The 25,472-nt window shown below is 31.7% G+C and overlaps 2 protein-coding genes across 10 annotated transcripts in view; one reads left to right on the forward strand and one right to left on the reverse strand.

Annotated features, from left to right (window-relative positions):
• Nucleotides 1-558, reverse strand: part of LOC139484668 (vascular endothelial growth factor receptor 1-like) — a 61,470-nt gene extending 60,912 nt beyond the window's left edge. For 4 of the 8 annotated variants that reach the window (XM_071268524.1, XM_071268523.1, XM_071268522.1 and 1 more), the window contains exon 1: nt 25-558. In XM_071268524.1, the coding sequence (XP_071124625.1) occupies nt 25-100 (76 nt within the window). In that variant the 5' untranslated portion in view covers nt 101-558. The remainder of the gene's footprint in view (nt 1-24) is intronic. The other 4 variants (XM_071268519.1, XM_071268517.1, XM_071268521.1 and 1 more) reach the window with 2 other exon arrangements.
• On the forward strand, nt 427-19,170 carry LOC139484669 (proteasome maturation protein-like). Of its 2 annotated transcripts, none has more exons than XM_071268525.1 (6): nt 427-456; nt 12,548-12,639; nt 13,122-13,182; nt 13,903-14,004; nt 15,064-15,157; nt 19,041-19,170. In XM_071268525.1, the coding sequence occupies exons 1-6, from the start codon at nt 442-444 to the stop codon at nt 19,106-19,108; spliced, it is 432 nt and encodes a 143-aa protein (XP_071124626.1). In that variant the 5' UTR covers nt 427-441; the 3' UTR covers nt 19,109-19,170. The 2 variants fall into 2 exon arrangements, with proteins under 2 accessions (XP_071124626.1, XP_071124627.1); XM_071268526.1 differs by lacking the exon at nt 427-456 and adding an exon at nt 548-669.
• The last annotated feature ends 6,302 nt before the right edge of the window (nt 19,171-25,472 follow it).

Consider the following 25,472-nt stretch of genomic DNA (forward strand, 5'->3'; position numbering starts at 1 on the left):
GAAATAACTTATTGTTAAACTTACGATTCTGAAAGGTATCTACTGATATTATCCAAAAAATCACGAAACAGCATACATGTTTTGAATGTGTATAATCCATTTTCAGGTAAAAAAAATGTTCAGGTGCTTTAAACTTTTTCTGAAGCAGTTAAGAGCTAATTTCCATATCCATGAACATATAATCAAAAGATAATGTACAATTTATATTTAAATACACACTTATTCCATATCTAAAAACGTAAAAATCAGACTTAGTGTGATTTATGTGTCATTTTCACTTTCTATTTATCAACGTTTTTCTCATCAAGCATATCAAAGGAGTTCCTTTTGGCTAATCCAATTATCTCCCCAAAATCAGAAAAAAACTCAGTTGATAATTATTCCCACAAACTATTACAGAAAGCGTAAAAATATTCAACTGAATCTACCAAAACCGCTTTGATGTGTAGTTTAAGGGTATGTAGTTTAAGGGTAGTATTAACAATGTTTGAAGAAAAATACAAATTTAAAAGCTCGCAGGAGGTAAAAGTATCAGCCTCTGAGTAAAGGGGTTCCCCGTTCCCGGAGTCTTCGGACTTTTTCATGTTTGAGTACGATAAATCTCGTAACTGGGGAAAGCCCACTTAATGCGCAAGATAGGAAGTTTAATTTACCAACATGGCGAACTTGGTAAGAAACCTGACTTGCAATTTTGATTGAAATGATTTCAAAGCGGCTTGCGCTTATAAATGCTGTTTTAATTAATGAGTATAGTCAATTTTATTGTTTCCTGACTCTGAAAACAACACAAATTATTTTCACTTGCACCCAAGTAGTTGTTTCCCGTGTTAAATGCGAATAAAATTATTTTGATGACCCTTTCTTTTGAAGCTTCAAGTCTTTTGAGACGTTTCGGCCACACAACCAGTTCGACCACATGTAGTTTCTTTCACAGGACTAGTTCGACCACAGTTGTAAAGGCAAAAGTCGGTGTGCCAACATTTGATCTATTTATCTATCTACATGTATCTTCATATTTCCACACTCAGTGGATTGTTATCCTATGTACATGATGTATATTAAAGTTAAGAAGATGAAACTAAAGGCTAAAGCAAACTTTATTGCATATAATTTATTTGTTTCAGTCTGCAGACTACACGTGGTACCTCGAATGACCGAAAAACACTGTTAATTTCAAAATACTTGTAATGACAGAATAACACTTTTTAATATTAGCACATATTGGTGACTTTTAAATATTGATTATTAAATAAAAGTATATTATCGATGTATTTTATGACTTATAAATGATTTACAGCTGAAAGCAGATAAGTTCATTAAAAACTTTTAAAATTATGACGACCACGGACATCACAATGGACACCATGTTCTCTGTACACATTAAATTTAAAATGATCTTTATGAACTTATCTGCTTTCTGAAAAACATTTTTGTGTTATAAGATACATCGATAATATACTATTATTTAATAATCAATGTTTAAAAGTCACCAATATGAACTAATATTAAAATTTCAAGTGTTATTCGGTCATTACAAGTGTTATTCGGATAATAACAGTGCTATTCGGTGATTCGTGTTACCTGACTACAAGTATAGCACATTATATATCTTTTAATTGGAACTTCACAATAGTGTGTCTTCCATTAATTATTCAGAGACTAGACAGAAACTCATACATGAGATATACTTTAACACGGGATCGTTACATATTGATTTGGCCAGCTTCCATTGTCAGACATGCAGAAACTGGACATGAGTTATTTGAATGTTCATACAAATGAAATTTATTTTTCAATGTCAAAACTTACCAAGACTAGGAAGACTGGTTCACAACTATAACATTTAGTTCATTCCCTGAGAATCTTAAAGTTGTTCAATGTATCTTAAGACTACATTTGTACATTGATAAAACAGTGAGCCTTCCTTCTAATGATTGTTATCAACTGCCCATTAGTTTTATTAAACCTCACAAACCTGTCATATCATGCACAATTCAATTGCCTATTGGTTAAAACGTATACAAGAATCTGCAGGCGTAGATACTGATATTTTCAAACAACATTCAACTCGGGTGCCAGTTCACTAAAACAAACAAGTTTGGAACCTAGACTTTGTTTTTGCTTAAATTAAAATTATAGAAATCCTTGATATAAGTAAATATTTGTACTCACATTTAACATACAATATTGTTATACCACTGCCAAAAAAATATGCAATCATATATTGGTATCACGTCGTTGTCGTCAGCGTTGTCTTTGTCTGAAGACATTTGGTTTCAGGACAATAACTTGAGTATAAGTAAATAGAAATCCATGAAATTTAAACACAAGGTTTATAACCACAAAAGGAAGGTTGGGATGGATTAACAGTTGATGAATTAGGGGCCTAAATACATTTTAGCATTTTTAGCTCACCTGGCCTAAAAGGCCATGTGAGCTTTTCTCATCACTTGGCGTCCGTCGTCGTCGTCGTCGTCGTCGTCGTCGTTAACAATTTTTCAAACATCTTCTCCTCTGAAACTACTGAATGGATTTGAATGAAACTTAAGATGATTGTTCCTTAGTATATCCTGCACAAAATGTGCGCTTCGATTTTTGATCCGTCAAAAAACATGGCCGCCGTTACTTAAAATAGAACATAGGGGTCAAATGCAGTTTTTGGCTTATATCTCAAAAACGAAAGCATTTAGAGCAAATCTGACAAGGGGTAAAAATGTTCATTAGGTCAAGATCTATCAGCCCTGAAATTTTCAGATGAATCAAACAAACCATTGTTGGGTTGCTGCCACTTAATTGGTAATTTTAAGGAAATTTTGCAGTTTTTGGTCATTATCTTGAATATTATTATAGATAAAGATAAACTGTAAACAGCAAAAAAGATCAGCAAAGTAAGATCTACAAATAAGTTAATTTGACCAAAATTGTCAATTGACCCCTTAAGGGGTTATTGTCCTTTAATGACAATTTTTCACAATTTGTTCATCATATTTGCTAACTTTAAAAAATCTTCTCCTCTGAAACTACTGAATGGATTTGGTTAAAACTTAGCATGATTGTTCCTTAGATTATCCTGCACAAAGTGTGTGCTTTGATTTTTGATCCGTCAAAAAACATGGCCGCCGTTACTTAAAATAGAACAGGAGTCAAATGCAGTTTTTGGCTTATATCTCAAAAACGAAAGCATTTAGAGCAAATCTGACAAGGGGTAAAAATGTTCATTAGGTCAAGATCTATCAGCCCTGAAATTTTCAGATGAATCAAACAAACCATTGTTGGGTTGCTGCCACTTAATTGGTAATTTTAAGGAAATTTTGCAGTTTTTGGTCATTTTCTTGAATATTATTATAGATAAAGATAAACTGTAAACAGCAAAAAAGATCAGCAAAGTAAGATCTACAAATAAGTTAATTTGACCAAAATTGTCAATTGACCCCTTAAGGGGTTATTGTCCTTTAATGACAATTTTTCACAATTTGTTCATCATATTTGCTTACTTTAAAAAATCTTCTCCTCTGAAACTACTGAATGGATTTGGTTAAAACTTAGCATGGTTGTTCCTTAGATTATCCCGCACAAAGTGTGTGTTTTGATTTTTGATCTGTCAAAAACATGGCCGCCGTTACTTAAAATAGAACATAGGGGTCAAATGCAGTTTTTGGCTTATATCTCAAAAACGAAAGCATTAAGAGCAAATCTGACATGGAGTAAAAATGTTCATTAGGTCAATATCTATCAGCCCTGAAATTTTCAGATGAATCAAACATCCAATTGTTGGGTTGCTGCCACTTAATTGGTAATTTTAAGGAAATTTTGCAGTTTTTGGTCATTATCTTGAATATTATTATAGATAAAGATAAACTGTAAACAGCAACTATGATCAGCAAAGTAAGATCTACAAATAAGTCAATTTGACCAAAATTGTCAATTGACCTCTTTAGGAGTTATTGCCCTTTAAAGACTTTTTTCACAATTTGTTCACCATGTTGACTTACTTTAAAAAATCTTCTCTTATGAAACTGCTATATCAATTTCAGCCAAACTTAGGCTTAATGAGTTTCAGAGTTTCAGAGTATCTAGTATAAATTTTATATTTCATTTCCTTGTATGTCAAGAAACATAGCTCCTATGGCTAAAATAGAACATAGGAGAAAATGATTTTTTTTTGCTTTTGAAGAAAATAGGACGATTCAAAGAACATTTAAATAAATTGAAAAGCCAAAATAATCATTGATGAGAGATTAAACCAAAAAAATTCAGGTGAGCGATTCAGGCTCTTGAGAGCCTCTTGTTCTAGTTTCCAGACAATAACTTGTGGAACTATGTATGGATCGCTCTGAAATTATACCACAAGTTTCCATACAACGAATTGATGGTTAAGATTGACTTTTGGGGTTATGGCTCAAACCACATCTACAATCCCTTACACTGCTTTTAAATTATGTATAAAGAAATGTTGTAATGTCTTGAAATGATAAGCTGTCAATTTATTTTTAGAACTTACTGTTTTAAAAATTCTTATTAAACGGGCAGTGGCTAGGAAAGGCCTAAAAAAAAAAGATATGTGTTTCCGGTAACATCATTTTGAAAAATAGGGTTGGTAGGTCGGAATTCTTTTTTTTTTTTTTGACATCGTAAATGAAATCCGGAAAATTATCATGGTTTTTCCAAGTCTGGATCCGTAATTAGTTTCAAAAACCGGAAGTGTGCCATTTGCAATGTTTTTGAAGCACCTGCTGTGCAAATTTCTTGGATTTTAACCTATTTGCAATACCTTTTGACATTAATAAAATGTTTTACTGGCTTTCTATGAGAGAGAAAAAATATTATGTCATCTATCAGAACCCTGTGTCAAAAACGGGGTCGGTTGATACAATTTTTTTTTTTTTGAAGATCCAATAAAAAAGTTAAGGTCGGGGCTAAAAAACAGGGTCCGTCGGGTTACCGGAAACATCGATCTTTTTTTTCTCCGCCAAATATATAAAAATCTAATTTTTTTTTTTGCTCAGTCATTTAATAATGATATGCAAATAGTGGAATAATAATTCGCTTTTAGCAGTCAGTATATAAATGGTTCCATTTTGTCAAAATAATGTAAAAAACATTGATTATGAATTATTCACTTGCAAGTGAATAATTTGACTTCATTGAATCCATATTCATGTGAACTTTAATTTAATTTTTTTGAGATGGTCAATTCACAATAGCATAGTGTATTGCATAAAAGCAAAAAAAAGATGGGGTAAACTAATTTATTTTTCAGGGGTGGGGGTTCAATTCGCATCAGCAGGGTGTATTGCTCAAAAGCAAAAAATTGAATATTAATTATATAACCAATTCTAAGTTCTATACAGTTATTCTGTGTCAGAAACTTATTATTTATCAAATATCTTATTACAAATGTAACAATCCAAAGACCTGTATCATGCCTTATACTGTATTCATGTCTGCCCAAACTGTTCAGGGTTGGACCTCTGCAGTCGTATCCAGCTGTGCTCAGCGAAGCAATTTATTGTATCATGTTTTGCAAATTCACAACATGCTGAAATGATATTATCATGTATTGATGTAAAATAATTAAATGTTGAATGAATTACAAGTTTCCTCTTGCAAACAGTAAATCAAATATATACACGAAAATGCCAAACAAATTTTTATTGCAGACATTATTTTATGTTACATAATTAAAGAAACGTGATCATCTGACCTCCGTTAAAAAAATTTAACATTATAAGTATTTTTTAATTGAAATATATGATTTTTACAATTAAAAGATAATGAAAATACAAACTAAATTTATCTTAAGTGTATGCTAGCCAGCTAGGTCACTGTAGGTACACAAATCTGCTTTGTTTAAGTAATGCAGTAATTCTCTACTGATGTATTGAGGGTAAAATTTTCTAATAGGACAGTACAGCCATGACTGCTGTTTATTTATAATTGGCTGCAAATATGAACATGATAAACAATGATACAACATACATTTATAATACCTAGGACAAGATCATGTCCACTTGCTTAAGTTAATAATAAATTGGTAATTTGTTATAAAACTGATAACATTAATTATTGAACTTTGGATTATTTTAGACAGAAGCATGATTTCCTTATTGACTTTAGTACTTATTTTATGTGCGACCTTTGACTTGACACAAAAAGTCAAGTGACTTGAGATTCTAAAAGTAAATATTTTGTTACTATCATGATAATTAATAACAGGAAATTCTCACTTGTTCTCTTGATCCTTAAGGGTATTTATAATCAATTAGTTCAAGTGAACTTTTAACTAGTGAACTCTAGAAGTTTGCAAATTTAATTTAAATTTAGGATAAAGTTGAAAAATGCCTTTTCCTTCAATCATTGTTATAATTGTAAAAAGGTTAATTAGTTTTAGATCAACAATTGTTTTCAATTCCTTTAAATTTAGTCAAGAGTAATAAAAGATGATAATGAAATATATCATGATTCAAAAGACAGATTTAAAAAATATTAAACATGATTCATATATTATAAAGGTAAAAATAAATTGACAGTCTGAATATATTCATAAAAAAGGGACGAAGAATATTTAAATTACCAAAAATTGCTACTACCTGCATTTACCTGATTCCTACAATTTTGCAAGAAATAATATATATATGTTACAGTAAATAGGTGAAATTAGGAATTACATGTAATTACTAAAATTTAGGAATTACAGGTAATTCCCGATGCACTTAGTTAATACAAGTAATTCCTTAAACGTCCCAGTTATTACCAGTAATTGCTAATTTTAAAATGAATTTTTACACCTATTTACTGACTGCTAAAACAATGTTGTATTATGGTTAGATGATCAAAAGTAATGGTAATACTAACTAGAAGATCAGTTAGTACTCTTAAAATTTTGAATGGTTGATTTGTATAAAAAAATCTATTGAATAAATATGGACTTTCAAATATTTGGTTAAATCAGAGTAACTTTAGTTTTAATCCAAAATGGTTAAAATTGACCATTATACAGATAATTTTTGACCAATTTCAGCAGACATGGAAATCAGAAATGGAAAATTCTCCAAAAGCATTATGTTTTAACTTTTTAAAGAAAACTTTGAATTTGAAGAATATTTAGACTTATTACCTTATAAAGATAAGATAAAGTTTATGTCATTAGCTTCTAGATATAAAAAAAAAAAATATCTTTTTTTTGTTGTTTAATCATTAATAAAATTGATATAGTGAAATTAGAATTCACTGTTAGCAGCCAATCTGGTTCTATTTTGTTAAATTAGCTGAGAAACAAGGTTGATGAGTTGTGCACTTGCGAGTGAATATTTGGGCCTCATTGAATACATTGTACCTTCAATTCAACCCCTAGCTGGAGATGGGTTATTGATGTATTAAGCTATTAGAATTGTAAGGGTTTTGCAGAACAAATAGTCTCGCCTTCTTTTGCCGTTAATCGCAGGCTCAACAAAAATGAGGAAAAAAATATTAAAATTTTCCTCTAGATACTATCTTTTGACTAGTACTGTAAGAAGCCTCTGTCACAATTGGGTTAAAATACAGGATGGTTTATAAATTCTAATGTTTTAAAAACTTTAACTGCAGAGTGTATGTAATGTTAACTGGGGAAAAACTAGTCCTTTTATAAGTAATATACGAAAAAAAGGATTTTTTTTCAAACTGTACGTTTGGATATTATCTTATTATCATAAGCATTAAGCTTCTGTCCAAGTTTGGTAGAAATCCAGGATATTTGGAGAAAATGAGCTTAAAGTTTTAAACCACAGTGCACGATGGAGATTTTAGTTTAACAAAATTATGAAAATCAATTTTGAATTGATATCATTGTCTTGCATGCATATATTTAAGGAGTTTCAATTCATAAAACACTAAAGAGTATGAACTTTTGATGTGTCTTATATTCCAACATCCCTAAGTAAGCTCCCTTAAAATACCCTACCCTTTACTTTTTTGTTTGGTATCTTGAATTTTGTTTTTAATTTTAAAATAAAAACATCAAGTTAGTAAATATCTGTAAAAATGACATTAAAGGGAAACTTCGCAAAAAAATCAAAAATTGATATTATGTTCATTCTGTATAAAAATGTTCAAATTCATAGATATTAAAGTTTTATTCCGCTAGATAAGCGATCACCATCGATTTTAAATTTAGAGTATCAATTCTCCGAGATCCGCCATCTTGTCTTCTTTCCCGATGAATAAAAACGATATGTCTATAAACCACAAAGAAACAAAACTACAGTAACCGATGTAGTCGTAATTGCGTGTCGATATCTTGTCAATCGTACGGTTGTTTAATACGACTAACTAACTTGATACGGAAAATTTTCTTACTTTTTTTAAATTACCATGGTCTGTTGTTTTTAAACTGTTGATATTGGAATTAGGTGAAAAGTCAAAGTTGAAATCATAAATAAGTGTTCCGTGAAAATTGTTTTCGAAAATCTAATTTGTTCATAATTCTTTAAAGTAAGAAACTTTTTTCAAATATATTTTGATCTTCCCTTATCTGATCACCAGCATGGCTAAGGGAGCTACCATTTGATTTTTATGGGGGGGCTAGGATGAAAAATTTTGTCCTGCTTTTTTTTTTAGTTGTAATCCCTGTCCTGCCTTTTTATTTTTTACTCTATTCGGTCCTGCCTTTTTTTTTTTTACTAGTTTATCCTGACTTTTTTTACACAAATTGTCATCCTGCCTTTTTTTTTACCAAGTTGCTCATCCTGCCTTTTTTTTTAACTCAAAACTCCTGTCCTGCCTATTTTTTTCAAATTTCATCCTAGCCCCCCCATAAAAATCAAATGGTAGCTCCCTAAAGGTATTACTTCCAAAGGTATTGTGAGGGGTGTGAGGTGACACGTCCAGGTATTCAAGCGATTTCCTGTCTGGCTTGCAAGTTCATGCATCGTTTCACTTCTGCAGGTATTGATCAGTGTACACGGCTGATAACTTATAACTTATAACTTTCCATTTTGAACTATCAGATGTATAATATACAACTCTGTCTTACTTGTCATTACTAAACTCATACGCTTGTTTATAAATAACATTTCTGGTGTAAAGAATATAATTCATAATATATAAATAATACCCAAAAAATAAGATTTGATGAAATTAAAATCTATTTAAATATTTTTTCCAAGGGTGAATTTGGGAAAATGTAATATATAGTCATTGTCAATAGTGAAGGACAGATTGGAACAGACCAGAAATATTGATTTAAAAAAATGTACGCACTTGCCGACGATTCGTTTATACGACTGGATATAAAGTTAATGAACTATAGCGCAATTTAAAATATATACGTGTATACATTGAACATAAGAAAAAAACATATATTTTGAATAAGGCAGCAACCATTTGATTTTCTGGGGGGGAGGGGGGGGGGGGGGGGGCTATGTTTTTTTTTGGAAAAAAAAGTTTGTTTCCAGTTTTTGGAGAAAAAAATAATTTGTTTTGAATTCTGAAAAAAAAAATTGTTTGTTACCCCCTCAGCTGCCACTATATGTAATGCTAAAATTGAAAGAAAAAAATTGTTTTCGTCTTGTCATGAAAAAAATAGATTGTTTTTCGCCGCAGGCGAAAAAAAAAGTTTGTACAGAAAAAAAAACCATAGCCCCCCCCAGAAAATCAAATGGTTGCTGCCTAAATAGGGGTAAAAGTGTTGTAAATAGGCTAGCCAACGTATGCCAACAGTATGTAATCATCGAATGTCGATAGACTACAGTTGTATACCAAAAGAAGAAGAGAACCAATTTGATTTAAATACAGGTCGATGTATAACTTTTGCTTTGGTTCATTGAAGCAGATTTATATTTCAATAAGATTGTTCTCAAACAAAGGAAGGAATTCGTCATCACAATTGTTATATATGCCACTGGACGAACACTAATTATCCCCAGGGGATGTGAATATTTTGCTGGGAAACTTTTGAGTATCAAAGTTTCAAATTAATTTCGGGATTTATTTTCTTTCTTGGTATTCAATAACTGAAAAAAGAATAAATTACTTGTTCGCTAAATAGGGATATTCTTGTCAGATAAAAGAATTTTAGTTATATTTAAAAAATAGGGAAATATGACATTAAATTGGTTCTGTCTTTTTTTAAACATCGTTTAAACGATGTGTGTCTAAGGTGAACGCCACAAGAACCCTGTAATACTAGTACGAGAGTATAGCATGTAAACATTCCTTCTCAATAATATGGTTGTATTGGAAAACTTTTTATACAGATTTACAACTCATTGTCCGATATGCATGTAATATTTGCCACATGACGCCCATAGTTCTTTCTACCATCATCACCTTATTCCTTGATATTGCTGTAAACATCGATGGTTCACACCCAAACAAAATGGGAGTAATGAACCTTCAGAGCTTCTCCGTGTTATACACTTGTGAAATATATAGACGAAATTTCTGTATTGAAATGAATCTACATCTCACAAACAGGATTTTCAAATAACGATTTTGAGTAATCACCTTACAAACCAATATAAACGTATGGCAAGATATAACCATGAAGGAATTTAGTTTTTGTCAGAACTCATCACTATATCATAAACGTATACGTATATATATGCATACAGTTTCAAATATCAAGAACAAGCGTTCGATGTCGATAGTCTGTTCTCTAACTGTTCAGAGTTAGACATGTCACTTGTTCATTCTTGGAAGCCTTCATATTCCCCGTCTAACGATGGGAACTCTTTCTGATTGTGTTGACTATAAATGCTTGTATGGTAATTCTGTCGTTTATCTGTACAAGCGGTTGCATTTCCTCTCCTTTCCCAACAAGCAAACGAACGAAACGCAACTAGTCTGATTTCTCTGGAGCTCATCCTCAATGGCTCTTATACGTCAGGAAACTTACATGTATACTAATAATGATTGTTTCATGAACAACGATGTATGAACGAACTATTATAAATTCGTCAATATCTGTAATGCATGACTAAAGTATAACTTTTATTACAACTACTGTATTACTTATTTGGATTAATGACGGCTATCATGTTCAACATTGCACAACTATTATCATAGAATTTTAAAAAAAATCCTCAAAAATCCTCAAAAGATATAATGCCTTAGCTTAGATAATTAGTATTCTTTTCACAAAAAGTTCGTGTAAATGATTGTCAAATGAATTTAATTATGTAAGAATAAAATGTTAAAAAGAAACTAAAAAAAAAAATTATGCATGTTGTATGTTGTATTTTTTTGTCAATTAAAAACTTTAAAATTGCAATAGTTTTATTAGCATTTAAACACAGCCAGATTTGAATACAAGTTAAGAAATTCCGGTAAAGTCAATGATATCAAACAGATGTACAATGGTATATCAAATTGGGTAATATTGCATTTAATTTTTATTAAAGATTAAAACTACTATTTTTTGCTTCATATTTGAATCTTTACGCCAATTGCCGCTAAGAAAGTAATCAAAAATTGTTTCCTTTTATTTTTATACACTTTCGGAATTACGAATCTGAATTTTATTTTCAATTAATTTACACAATTTAATTATTGTATCTTTATTCTCATCGTGTATTTAATCTTAGTGTATTAACATCATGACAGCATATACTCTAATCCTTTCTATTTATCCTTTCCAAATAACAACATTTATACCTGTGTACGCTTGAACTCACACCTGCGGCTAAATAGCTACAAGGTAAACGAATTGACCTCAAGCCGAGAAATTACAGTGACCTTTACAAAATAATATACACACTCTGCTCACACATTAGTTGCATTGAAATGATTATCAAAACAATAACGGTAAATAGAACTGAAATATTTTCAGTTCAATATCAGTAAAAATGTTCAATAAATATTTTATGAAAAAAATCTCAACAATAATTAATTAAATTTATTCAAAAACATTTACTAGAGATAATTTTATAGGAGTTTAATTCAATCAATACAAAACGGTATATATATGCATATTCACTTTCGTTCATTCTTATATTGTGGTTTATAACTTCGACCATTCGTCAGCTATGCGCTTTTAATTACGTATATTGTCGATAAGCTATAAGAGTTAAACAGATTTTATTTTTTCCCAGAATTCAATAAATCGGGCTAATACGTCACGACCCACTCGAGAATTCAACCAAAAAAGTTACAAATACTTGATTTTCTCCGTTATTAGAAGGAATATAAATTTAAAACTTTGCAAATGTGTTTTTTATGTTAAGATGAACATAATTAGATGATAAGTAAAAAATCGCGGAATTTCCCTTTAAAAATCAGTGATTACCAGTAATCACTGAAACAACTAGTAAATACATGTAATTACTAAATTGGCTAGTAATTACAGGTATTTACTGAAATGTTTAGTAATTACATGTATTTCCTAATTTCACCTATTTACTGTAACATATATACTAACCACAGAGATATTTTATTGGGGGGTTGTACTGTTCCATCATGTTCATGATTTTAATGGAAGAAAACAACAGTGAGCCAAATAAATCCAAAGCAAATTATTGCACTGTCATAACTTTACTTTTATGCTTTATTACCTTTATGTTTTTTGTAGAATTATCCCTCCATGAGACCCTCAGTCAGAGGAGAACACACTGTTGATATTCCAGAAGGACAATATGGAGTTCCTAATGTCATGCTTCATGGGTAAGAGGATTCTATGTTATATAAAAGAAGATGTTTGGGTACTATACTCAAAGGAGACTAAAGCTCATCAAACCCCAAACCTTAAAAAGAAATAAAATATCATAATTGCAAAATACAAGTATATATACATGTATGGTCAGGTTGTTGTCTCTTTGAAACATTCCCCATTTCCATTCTCAATTTTATGTGTATATATATATGATCTATGTCATTCCTATAAGGCTATAATACATTTACAAAAGTTATCACTTAGGAAAGGTCATTGTTATGACGATGTTAATGATTTACCATCTATATATATATCAGCACTCAGTCTTCATTCCCTTCATTTTTTTATTTCAATTTTCTGTTTTATTAGCAACCTTGCATCACTAGGATTCTTTATTCTTCTTGGACATAAGAAAAGATAAATAATAAGTTGGATTTAAGATTTTTAGTTTTATGGATATAATCATCTTTAATAAATAATTCCTTCCTTTCAGTTTACAACCAGGAAGAAAATTAGAGAGAGCAGTCCACCCCTTAGAATATTCAGAAAAACATGTATGTATAGTGCTAACTGTGTTCTTTTTTTCTTCTTTGAAAAGTATTTGACTTTCAAGAATAGTCAAGGTTAGTGTTAAAGTTAAGGATGGCAACACCTATAGGACAACAAGCAAGGCAGACAGCAACTAACAACCACTATATTACAGCTACTGAAGAATGTGCTTTGGTTAAACATGGAACATTGGTGCATGTGGTGTAACAGCACAATTTAAAAACACACTATAAAAATCAAATTGAAAAGTCTCAATTCATTAGACCGAGGCCAAGCATCAAAAAAAAAAAAATTCTGCTGAAATTTATGGCTGTATTAAATTTTCAGACTCGCACATGAATTGAATAAGTCTAAAAGAGTAAGCAGAGTTTACTTCAGTTTTCAACTAAAACAACTTTATTACTAATATGCCTAATAGATGTTTTATATTTTTATATAAAAAGATGAGAAAAGTTAATGAATATCATTATCTCAAATGAAGCATTATTGTGTAATCCATTTTGTAATCGGTCAGCATATTGTGATTATTCAATGAATAAAACACTGTTAACAAGAATATGGGATTTCAGCTTTACTTGCATTGTCTTCCCTAGAAAATTTTGATGCATGGTGGGTCTATGGTGAATTTGCAATGTGGAGCACATCTTAATTGAAAACAGTTTTATCTAAATAATTACAGAACAGCTCCTTGATAACAGTTTTTATGATGGTTTTATTAATTTCAGTGGGACGAGAACAAGAGAACAATGGACTTTTCCATGTTACGTAATACACAGGGATTACATGCACCACTCAAACTACAGATGGAGATTCATACAGCCAAACATGTACGTACTATTAACTTGCCAGTAATGTATTCAAGTTCAAGTATCAAATTTTTACTGATGGAATTTATAAGCAAAGAGAAGTAAATTTTGACATAAATAACATGCTTCTTTAAACAATAGATTAATGAGGGGGGTAGGAGGGGTCCTGATCCTGAAAAAAAACATGAAATCCTGAGGTCCAGAATTTGAATAAATTTAAATCCCGAAATTCAAAAAAAAAGAATTCCGGGATCACGAAAAGGGTCAATCCCGAAATCCTGATCTTAAAAATACCAGATCCCGGAGTCCCGATAAAGGTCCTACCCACCCATTGATGTTATTTCTGCTGAATAGATCTATTTTACATATAGAGATCACATTGTAGGCTCTGCCTAAATTAATATAAGCATTGATATACCGTAATCAGGTAAAAAAAAAAAAATAGGTATCAACATAATTTTTTTTTATCAAAAATCGCACATTTGCTGGAGTTGAATCAATTATTGTGAAAAGTAATCGTCTCAGACTTTTCACATAACTAACTAACTAATCCTCGTGTCTTTTGCCTTCTGATGGTGTCCATTCCAGAGCTGTTTTGGTGATTTTATCCTGGTCTTTTCTTAAGGTGTGTCCTTGCCATCTCTTATTTAGACTTTTCACATACTGGTACATATTCTTGCTTGAAAATTAAGACTATGCAGCAATTCTTACAATACAATAGGAAATATCAGTTTGAAGTTTTGTTGTTTTCATAATAAATTTATGCTAATAGTGTTATTTTGCAATACAGTTGTGAATTGTGATAACTAAGGTATCGGGTGGCAGTCATGAGATGGGATATTAGAATAGAGAATGGAAAAGGGAATTGTGTCAAAGAGCAGAAAACAGCCCCAGGCCACAAATGGGTCTATACCTAGCTGGTTCCTTTTCAATAATGTATAATAGCGAATTGGTTAAACTGCTTTATTTATAATTCAGATACCCAGATTTCCTTACAACCAATTCAAAAGCCATATAAAGTGTAATATTTTGAGGTTTTATGAAATATTTGTTTGTTCAATGATTATCTTATTTTAACAGTTTGGTCGCCTGCCATGCTTAGCAAGTTCCAATACCATGTTAGATACCCTTACTGGACGAGATGATCTCATTAACTTCGATGACATATTCAATAGTAAGTTTATAGACATACACAATTTAATTAAGGCCAAGAAAACAGAAATTTGTTTTTTCCATTATGAAACTGGAGTTGGTTTCACAAAAATACTTACTAGGACTTGGACTTTGGCAAAAAAAAATGAATAAACCAGCAGCCTACAAAACAATATTAAAAAAAAACATAATGGCTTTATAGCCTTAAATAATTATTGTTTGAACTAAATGCTCTGCGTTATTATTCTGTTGTGAAATCAGTACGTTAAATGTATAATAGAAGTACTTAAGGAAGGAAGTACTCTACGAAGTACTTACTGATTAGTGATTGACTATAATTAGTACTATCTGACACGGGCATGTCTAGAGGCAGGAGTGGATGTGGGTAGGGATTAACATTTATATAGATAACAGTGTTCCAGCTAGGTTTTCAAAAGGGCAGGGTGCCAATCCTGAAAAAGGGCATTTAACGCGCGATATGATAATATGAAAAGGGCATATTTTAATAAAAGATGTTAATCAAACATTTGTGTTTATTCGTTGAATCACAGGTTATACAAGAACAACATCTTTAGCCCATATAGAACTCTATCTTTCTACTTTTAAGGCTGAAAAACTTGTCAAGCAGCTTGTCACACAAGTTTTTTTTTTCATTGCTTGGCACAGTTGAACTTTATATGCAGTATGTTTTGAAAGAAGATCTGTTTCATACTGTTTCTATGGTCTACCACATTTTACCAGTTTCTGTGTTTGATGGCAATACAGCACAAAACAGCTGTGTTCAGTAAATTCACAATTTTAGGATATAAAGCAACAGTGAAAAATAGTATCAAAAATAAAGAATACAGAAAAAGATGACCAAGGCACCCTACCAACACTGCTACTAAGACCCTCTTTAACTTTTCCCATAACTCAAAATAAATACCTAAACATATATATTCTTAAGCAAGAAGTATGGAGACACATTTTAGAATATGTAAATGGGTTACTCAATGCTAGGAAAAAAATCAGATTGAGTTATCTTTCTTTATTCGGGTGTGCTCCTTCTTTGGAGGATTATAAACAGTACGTAAATATGATGTTAATATGATCACAATATGGCGGCCGATTTTGTTGTTTTCGTATCAAAAATGAAGGCAGTCAATGACAAATACGTCTGAATTTTCTGTTTATTTTACAGAAAACAAGTAAAACAATGTCTTCAACGAGTTTATAATGGTTTTCCAACTTTCTGTCATTACGTTTCTTCCATGAAACTACGGTAAACATCGCAAATTGTGCCCAAGTTGTTGTATGCACATTTCTTCAAAGATAATTGCCGACTGACCGATTCTATTTGAACGAATTAATGTTGATGATCATTAATGACCCATCCAATAAACGGATTACCTATAACAACAGATTATGACACCAGTTGTAACCATTGATTAGCTTGGGGTGGTAAACAAAGTCATAATCTTTTCCCCAGGTAAAATTTAGTAATTAGCGTATCATATCAATACGCAAATTAATATGCAATCGATCTTCAAAAAAGGCAGGGCGCCCTGGAAACTGTAAAAAGGGCACAGGGCGCCACTCGGAAAAGGGCGGGCGCCGCGCCCTCTGAAAACGGCCTAGCTGGAACACTGGATAATTACAAGAATTTGTGAGAAAGATCATAATCTCCTGTGAACTAGATAAATAGTAATGAGTTATTTCCCTTGGTACAAGGAGGAGAAAAGATTTTTGTCACGGAACAGAATTGAGACATAGCTATCCTACATTCCATTGTTGATAGTCTCATTATTTATGTTCAATTTCTAGTTTATTAAAACTTTAATTACTTTTTGTCATGAAACTAGGAAAAACTTTTTTATGATCAATAGAAATAATCTGAGCAAAATATTGAAAAAAGTGGTATTTTTATATTTTTCTGTATTTTAATTACGATAAATGCACTGAACAGGTTTTATTTTAGTTTACATTGATTTCAATTTCTACTGTTGATTCATTAATATTTGTTACATACCAGTTTAAGTTTATTTTGTGGATAAAGAAGAGTACACATTTTTTTTAAGGCTTGTAGGTGGACTTTTGTAAAACCATGAAATCAAAAATCAATTAACATATGATTTTCAATAATCCTCAAAATTTGGCACCTATGAAAAGTAAATGAATTCACAGTAATCTAAGGTTGACGTTTCCCAGACATCAATAACTTTGTCAAGCCTACTTGGAATTCGATGAAACTTGGACAGAAGAAGTAACATAATACACCAAACACATTGGTGAAATCTGTTTCTCTTAGGCCATGGTTTTTTAATTTGTTGGTTTACAGATCCGCCGACCCTATTTTTCTGATTTACAGAATAAAAATAAAATTCACATTTCATGCTTTTTTATTTCCGCCGACCCTAACAAATATATTATCCTTGAAAAATAAATAAAATATTCTTTTTTATGACATGAAATGCATTAAACACTAACAGAATTGATAATACTTTGTATTGTGAAAAAATACAACTTAAAAATAATCTGTATGTTTACATATCTTGTTTTCAAAATTCCAATAGGGAACATATCTTTTATAATTGTATAAATAAACCAATTGTTCAAGACGTTTCGGCCATTGGCCTTCTTCAGTTGTTTATTATTCCTCTAAACTACATGGCTGCCATTCTTTTTTAAATCATTGAAAAGATATATCGTAAAATAGACATATCTAAAAATAGACAAATCAATCATAACTGACCTTGCATTTGCCCAAATAATTTTGCGGAACGAAACCTGCGTTTAAAACCAATTACACAACAAGTTCGTTTCCCGTATTTGTCATCATTCCATAAGATGCATTATTTCATAGAAAAATGGAAAGTGGACTTGTCCAAACGTGGAAGACGTCAAGTACTAAATATAAACAAATTAAATGAATTTTTCTTGTTTTTATAGATAATAAAAAAAAATCAACCAATCGGATATAGAAAACCGGGGATGCATGACAACTGATGAACCCGATATTCTCGTTTTTCCTGTCTATTTTTGACACGAATGTTAAAACTTAGTGTTTGCAATTTTTTCTTTATCAGTTTTTCGTGGTTGAAGATCATTATTTATCAAGTTTCCTGAAATTGATAAAGAGCTACATGAATCTGTTTTTTTTTTTCCCAACTTACCGACCGGACTTTTTCAGGGGGAAAATTCGTAAACCAACGAATTAAAAAACCCTGGCCTTATAATAATTAGAAAATATTTAAACAAATATTATTTTCCTTTTGGAAGATAGTAGAAAGTTGTGTTGTTTATATGTGACATCATAAGGCATTCTAATGCTGACAATGTTTGTAACTTTCATTTTGATTGGATAGCTTCACACAAATTTTCATGGCATCAATTCACAATTGATTTTGTTAAAAGTAAATTGAGTTGCAAAGGGAGATAACTTAGACAAATATGAAATGTAATGCAAAGTTACCTATTTTGTTATGTAGAAAGAAACCTGATACACTTATTCCATTTTTTTAAATTAGTTTTTTAATTTAAATATCAACACGCATGAATTTTTATTTGAAAATTCTTATTAATCAATGTTCTTTTAGTTCAATGTATCCTCTACAATATATAATATTTTAGCACAAAATGTGATTTGCCTACAAATGCTGTCATGAAAAAAAAATTTCTTTAGAATAGCATCAGATATACAATATTTGACAATGTTTTACAAATTATCTCCCCTGTTTGCTGCTTTTAGTCTTTATATTGACCTTCTTTAGAGTCCTAATTGATTGCGTTGGTCAAGGTGGTATTATATGGTACATTAGGAGATTAGTAGATTTGTAAGCTGGTAATGTTAGTCAAATAGACCACTGACTTGATGGTGTGGATCAAATGTTTGTTATTATTTCTTAAAATTTCCTTCTTTTTTATAGGTCCATATGAATCAGAAATGGTTGGAGATCCACATTTGTTGTTGGAGAAGAGACAAGGAATGTTATAAAGTTTGTCATAGACATTGTCACACTGTTCTGTATTATCTCAATAAATTTATGTCATAAAACATTGTTCCATTTATGATACAACAGCAAAAGATATTGTTTTATCGAGCCTGCGACTTTAGTCGCAGAAAGCTGGACATAAGGATAGTGATCCGGAGGCTGCAGCATTAGCTAACTTATTAAAAGCTTAATATTTTAGAAGCTTGAAGACTGGATGCTATATACTTTGTAATATATAGATGCCTTATGTTATGAATTTCCCGTCTATCTATTGTCCTTGACCTCAATTACATGGTTCAGTGACTTCTCAGTACTTGAAAAAAAAGTTGATGTTAATTTCCTTCTTATTATGAGTAACAGGATAACTATATTTAGTATGTGCGTACCTTGCAAAGTTCAGAGTTTTCATTTGACCTCGACCTCATTTCATGGATCAATGAACAAGGTTAAGTTTTTGTGATATATATCAGATAATATAAGCAATAGGTCTACTAATTTGGTATATGAAATGATTGTAAGGGTGTACAACTGGTAGGTGTCATCTAATCTTGACTTCATTTTCATGGTTCAGTGGTGAACGGTATGCAGTAGGTCAACTATATTTGATGTATGGAAATATTTTATGATGTAGGTGTCAGTCTCAAAAAGAAGTTTTTTTTACCATGACCTCATTTTCAAGGTTTATTTCTCAGTGTTAAGTTTTTGTGTTTTGGTTTGTTTTTCTTTAGCTATAAGTAATAGGTCAACTACATGTGTTTCATGGAAGGATTGTAAAGTGTAAATGTCTGTCTGGCAGGTATCATCTGACCTTGACCTCATTTTCATGGTTCATTGGTCAGATGTTTAGTTTTTTTGGTTAATGTTAAGTTTATGTGACAGTTGTAATAAAGCTTTATATTGAGGTCAATATAAAAAAGAAGATGTGGTACGATTGCCAATGAGATAAAAATGACACAGAAATTAACAATTATAGTTCACTGTACGGCCTTCAACAATGAGCAAAGCCCATACCGCATAGTCAGCTATAAAAGGCCCCAAAATGACAATGTGAAACAATTCAAACGAGAAATGTTAAGGTTTTGATGGTTAAGTTTTTTTCTTAGATGCAAATAGCAATATATTTAATGCATGTCTGTCTGGCATGGTTCATATGACCTGGACATCAAGGCTTGATCTCATTTTCATGGTTCATTGGCAATGTTAAGTTTTCATGGTTTAGACTGTTTCTTAGAAACTATAATCAATAGGATAACTATGTTTGGTTTATTGAAGGATTGTTTTTCTGATATTGACCTCATTTTCTTGGTTCGTGTTAAGTTTATGGATTTATATTTTGGACTATCAACACAAAATCAATGCATAGTAAAGAAGGCGAGACATATCAGTCTGTGCACAAAATTTAATTTGTAAGGAAAGAAGAATAGAAACTTTTTTTTTTATTGCACAAAGGTTGAAGTGATAAAAAATTTTTTTTACCCTCAACTTATTTTATTTCTACGGTAAAACTCTTCATAAGTTAACATGTAGAAAATGAACTACTGAAGCTAAGTCATCCAGCATTCTATACATCATGTTCATTTTTAGCTCACCTAGCCCGAAGGGCCAAGTGAGCTTTTCTCATCACTTGGCGTTCGTCGTCATCCGTCGTCGTCGTCGTTAACTTTTTACATTTTGGACTTTTTCTAGAGAACCACTGAATGGAATGAAACCAAACATGGCATGAATGTTCCTAATGAGGTGCTGACCAAGTGTTGTTACTTTGTAGCCGATACATCATCCAAGATGGCCGCCAGCGGGGGACTTAGTTTAACATAGGACCCTATGGGAAATGCATACAAATGATTTCTTCTGGAGAACCACTGAATAAAATGAAACCAAACATAGCATGAATGTTCCTTGTGAGGGCCTGACCAAGAGTAGTTACTTTGTAGCCGATCCATCATCCAAGATGGCCGCCAACGGGGGACTTAGTTTAACATAGGACCCTATGGGAAATGCATACAAATGACTTCTTTTTGAGAACCATTGAATGGAATGAAACCAAACATAGCATGAATGTTCCTTATGAGGTGCTGACAAAGTGTTGTTACTTTGTACCTGATCCGTCATCCAAGATGGCTGCAACGGGGTACTTAATTAAACATAGGACCCTATGGGAAATGCATACAAATGCCTTCTTTTAGAGAACTACTGAATGGAATGACACCAAACATAGCATGAATGTTCCTTGTGAGGGTTGACCAAGTGTTGTTACTTCGTAGCCGATCCATCATCCAAGATGGCCGCCAACGCAGGACTTAGTTTAACATAGGACCCTATGGGAAATGCATACAAATGACTTCTTTTAGAGAACCACTGAATGGAATGAAACCAAACATAGCATGAATGTTCCTCATGAGGTGCTGACCAAGTGTTGTTACTTTGTAGCCGATCCATCATCCAAGATGCCTGCCAACGCGGGACTTAGTTTAACATAGGACCCTATGGGAAATGCATAAAAATGACTTCTTTTAGAGAACCACTGAATGGAATGAAACCAAACATAGCATGAATGTTCCTTTTGATGTGCTAGCCAAGTGTTGTTACTTTGTAGCCAAATTTTAACTTTTTTAGCTCACCTGGCCTAAAAGGCCATGTGAGCTTTTCTCATCACTTGGCGTCCGTCGTCGTCGTCGTCGTCGACGTCGTCGTCGTCGACGTCGTCGTCGTCGTTAACAATTTTTCAAACATCTTCTCCTCTGAAACTACTGAATGGATTTGAATGAAACTTAACATGATTGTTCCTTAGTATATCCTGCACAAAATGTGCGCTTCGATTTTTGATCCGTCAAAAAACATGGCCGCCGTTACTTAAAATAGAACATAGGGGTCAAATGCAGTTTTTGGCTTATATCTCAAAAACGAAAGCATTTAGAGCAAATCTGACATGGGGTAAAAATGTTCATTAGGTCAAGATCTATCAGCCCTGAAATTTTCAGATGAATCAAACAAACCATTGTTGGGTTGCTGCCACTTAATTGGTAATTTTAAGGAAATTTTGCAGTTTTTGGTCATTATCTTGAATATTATTATAGATAAAGATAAACTGTAAACAGCAAAAAAGATCAGCAAAGTAAGATCTACAAATAAGTTAATATGACCAAAATTGTCAATTGACCCCTTAAGGGGTTATTGTCCTTTAATGACAATTTTTCACAATTTGTTCATCATATTTGCTAACTTTAAAAATCTTCTCCTCTGAAACTACTGAATGGATTTGGTTAAAACTTAGCATGGTTGTTCCTTAGATTATCCTGCACAAAGTGTGTGCTTTGATTTTTGATCCGTCAAAAAACATGGCCGCCGTTACTTAAAATAGAACATAGGGGTCAAATGCAGTTTTTGGCTTATATCTCAAAAACGAAAGCATTAAGAGCAAATCTGACATGGAGTAAAAATGTTCATTAGGTCAATATCTATCAGCCCTGAAATTTTCAGATGAATCAAACATCCAATTGTTGGGTTGCTGCCACTTAATTGGTAATTTTAAGGAAATTTTGCAGTTTTTGGTCATTATCTTGAATATTATTATAGATAAAGATAAACTGTAAACAGCAAAAAAGATCAGCAAAGTAAGATCTACAAATAAGTTAATATGACCAAAATTGTCAATTGACCCCTTAAGGGGTTATTGTCCTTTAATGACAATTTTTCACAATTTGTTCATCATATTTGCTAACTTTAAAAAATCTTCTCCTCTGAAACTACTGAATGGATTTGGTTAAAACTTAGCATGGTTGTTCCTTAGATTATCCTGCACAAAGTGTGTGCTTTGATTTTTGATCCGTCAAAAAACATGGCCGCCATTACTTAAAATAGAACATAGGGGTCAAATGCAGTTTTTGGCTTATATCTCAAAAACGAAAGCATTAAGAGCAAATCTGACATGGAGTAAAAATGTTCATTAGGTCAATATCTATCAGCCCTGAAATTTTCAGATGAATCAAACATCCAATTGTTGGGTTGCTGCCACTTAATTGGTAATTTTAAGGAAATTTTGCAGTTTTTGGTCATTATCTTGAATATTATTATAGATAAAGATAAACTGTAAACAGCAAATATGATCAGCAAAGTAAGATCTACAAATAAGTCAATTTGACCAAAATTGTCAATTGACCTCTTTAGGAGTTATTGCCCTTTAAAGACTTTTTTCACAATTTGTTCATCATGTTGACTTACTTTAAAAAATCTTCTCTTATGAAACTGCTGTATCAATTTCAGCCAAACTTAGGCTAAATGAGTTTCAGAGTTTCAGAGTATCTAGTATAAATTTTATATTTCATTTCCTTGTATGTCAAGAAACATAGCTCCTATGGCTAAAATAGAACATAGGAGAAAATGATTTTTTTTTGCTTTTGAAGAAAATAGGACGATTCAAAGAACATTTAAATAAATTGAAAAGCCAAAATAATCATTGATGAGAGATTAAACCAAAAAAATTCAGGTGAGCGATTCAGGCTCTTGAGAGCCTCTTGTTTTATATGATTTTAAAATCCCAAGTAAAGTCAGGTGAGCGATACAGCCTGGGAGCCTCTAGTTGTATTAGTTTACTATTATCTGTATTATGTCATAGACTACCTTATTTGATAAGTACCCAGAGGGCTTCTATCTGCATATAAGTACCAGTGCACTTCTGCCTTCTTTATAAATGTACTATGACCTTGCACTTGGCGTTTATATCAGCTGTCCAAAATGCAAGTGAAACATTCAAATTCACATTCATTCTTTTTAAAATAGATAACAGTAACAAAATAAAGCATTTAATTGATTTTATGTAGTTTTAGTTAGAACAATGGCTACTTCATCAAGTCAAATGGTACACATTTTGTAAAGAGGAAAAAATAAATGAGTGGATATGTTCAGACTGTGACAAACCATTATGCTTTGAATGTAAAAGATGCCATTTATGGGATTTAGAAAGGAAATATCATAAAATTATCAGTGCTAATATTCCTTTAGACATTTAAGTCAATGAGAAACTCATTCTGAAGAACATTAAATGTAAGGATCACATAGACCATTACTATAATAACTATTGTATAGAATGCAGATGCCTAGTATGTCTTGTCATAAGGGACATACATTTAAAACTATTAATAAACTTCAGAAAGAAACGCTGGAAGAGTTTGATTCATTGAAAATCACATCAAGCATTTCTTACTTGACTTTGACGTTAACAGCACGTTATTGCGTCAATACCGTGTAATCAACCAGTCCACTCTAATAAACGGCTTTCTTTTTTTTTTTTTATAAAATCATAACACTTAAATTATATAAATTTTATATCCATAGATAAGACAGGTAAATACTATTCCGAAAAATACTACAAATTATTTTATCATATTTAAAACATTAGTCTAAATTAAGGACAATATATTGACAAAACGTCAAAAATATGCGTGTCAGATGTAACAGACTATACGAATTTTAACTTAAGCAGGGGTGTTTGTGTTCTTCAAAACTGTGTTATATCCGCAAAAATTCGAATGAATGATATGCTTTATATATAAAGTATTAAAATACAACTGAATATGTGTTCTTGTAACTATCAACGCTATTTTTGGCAAAAACAAATAGTGCTCATTATGGTCAGATTTTGGAAAATGTTAAGTGTCCAATGTCGGATTTCGCCGCTTTTTACGCACAAACTGTCATTTTTGGCGTTATTTATGAAAAATTTAGATTTGTTGAATGCTAAATAGTGCTTTTCTGTAATTGTGCTTTAACTCTACGAAACAGCTACATACTTTTTTGTTAATTTGCGTAGTCAAAACGATTTCGTTTTCAAAGAAATGAAATGTCTTGCAAGTTTGTCCACTGGACGATATTCATACGTTTTCAACGTTGTCGATTCGGGACGCTATTTATGGTAGATCATCTGTATATATTTCCTCAGATAGAATTTTCTCAATAGTCAGATACTATCAACAAGACCACAAAGAATAATAAGAATTCCGATCACTGGGGTTGTTTAGATGAGGTTCTTAAGTTGTGAAAAAGTTGTGTATTACGCGAGGATAAAAATCAAATTTTCAAATTTTGGAAGCGTAAAACTGCGATTTTTTTTTATTTCTCTGCAATAAGATTCATATGTATAGAACTTTAAAGTGAAAATAAAATTGGGCCTGAAGCGTGGCTATATATACCTCTCCATATCATACAAAGCTTGTAAACATATGAGATGAATATAATTAACCTTTTATTTTCTGACAATCGTTTCATTTCTTAATCTAATTGTTCCGTGATCAAACTTTTTTAATTAAAGAAAAATATATATCTTCTTCCTTTTCGGATCTAAATAGGGAAACATAGCATTTTGTTACGTTT

This window comes from Mytilus edulis, chromosome 8 (assembly GCF_963676685.1).
Source record: "Mytilus edulis chromosome 8, xbMytEdul2.2, whole genome shotgun sequence".
Taxonomy (NCBI): Eukaryota; Metazoa; Mollusca; class Bivalvia; order Mytilida; family Mytilidae; genus Mytilus; species Mytilus edulis.

Bases quoted from the DNA above. Each gene is read 5' to 3' on its own strand.
- LOC139484669 (XM_071268525.1), top strand. The intron at 13,183-13,902 runs GTATGTATAGTG...TATTAATTTCAG, and splicing joins TAGAATATTCAGAAAAACAT to TGGGACGAGAACAAGAGAAC. The intron at 14,005-15,063 runs GTACGTACTATT...TTATTTTAACAG, and splicing joins AGATTCATACAGCCAAACAT to TTTGGTCGCCTGCCATGCTT.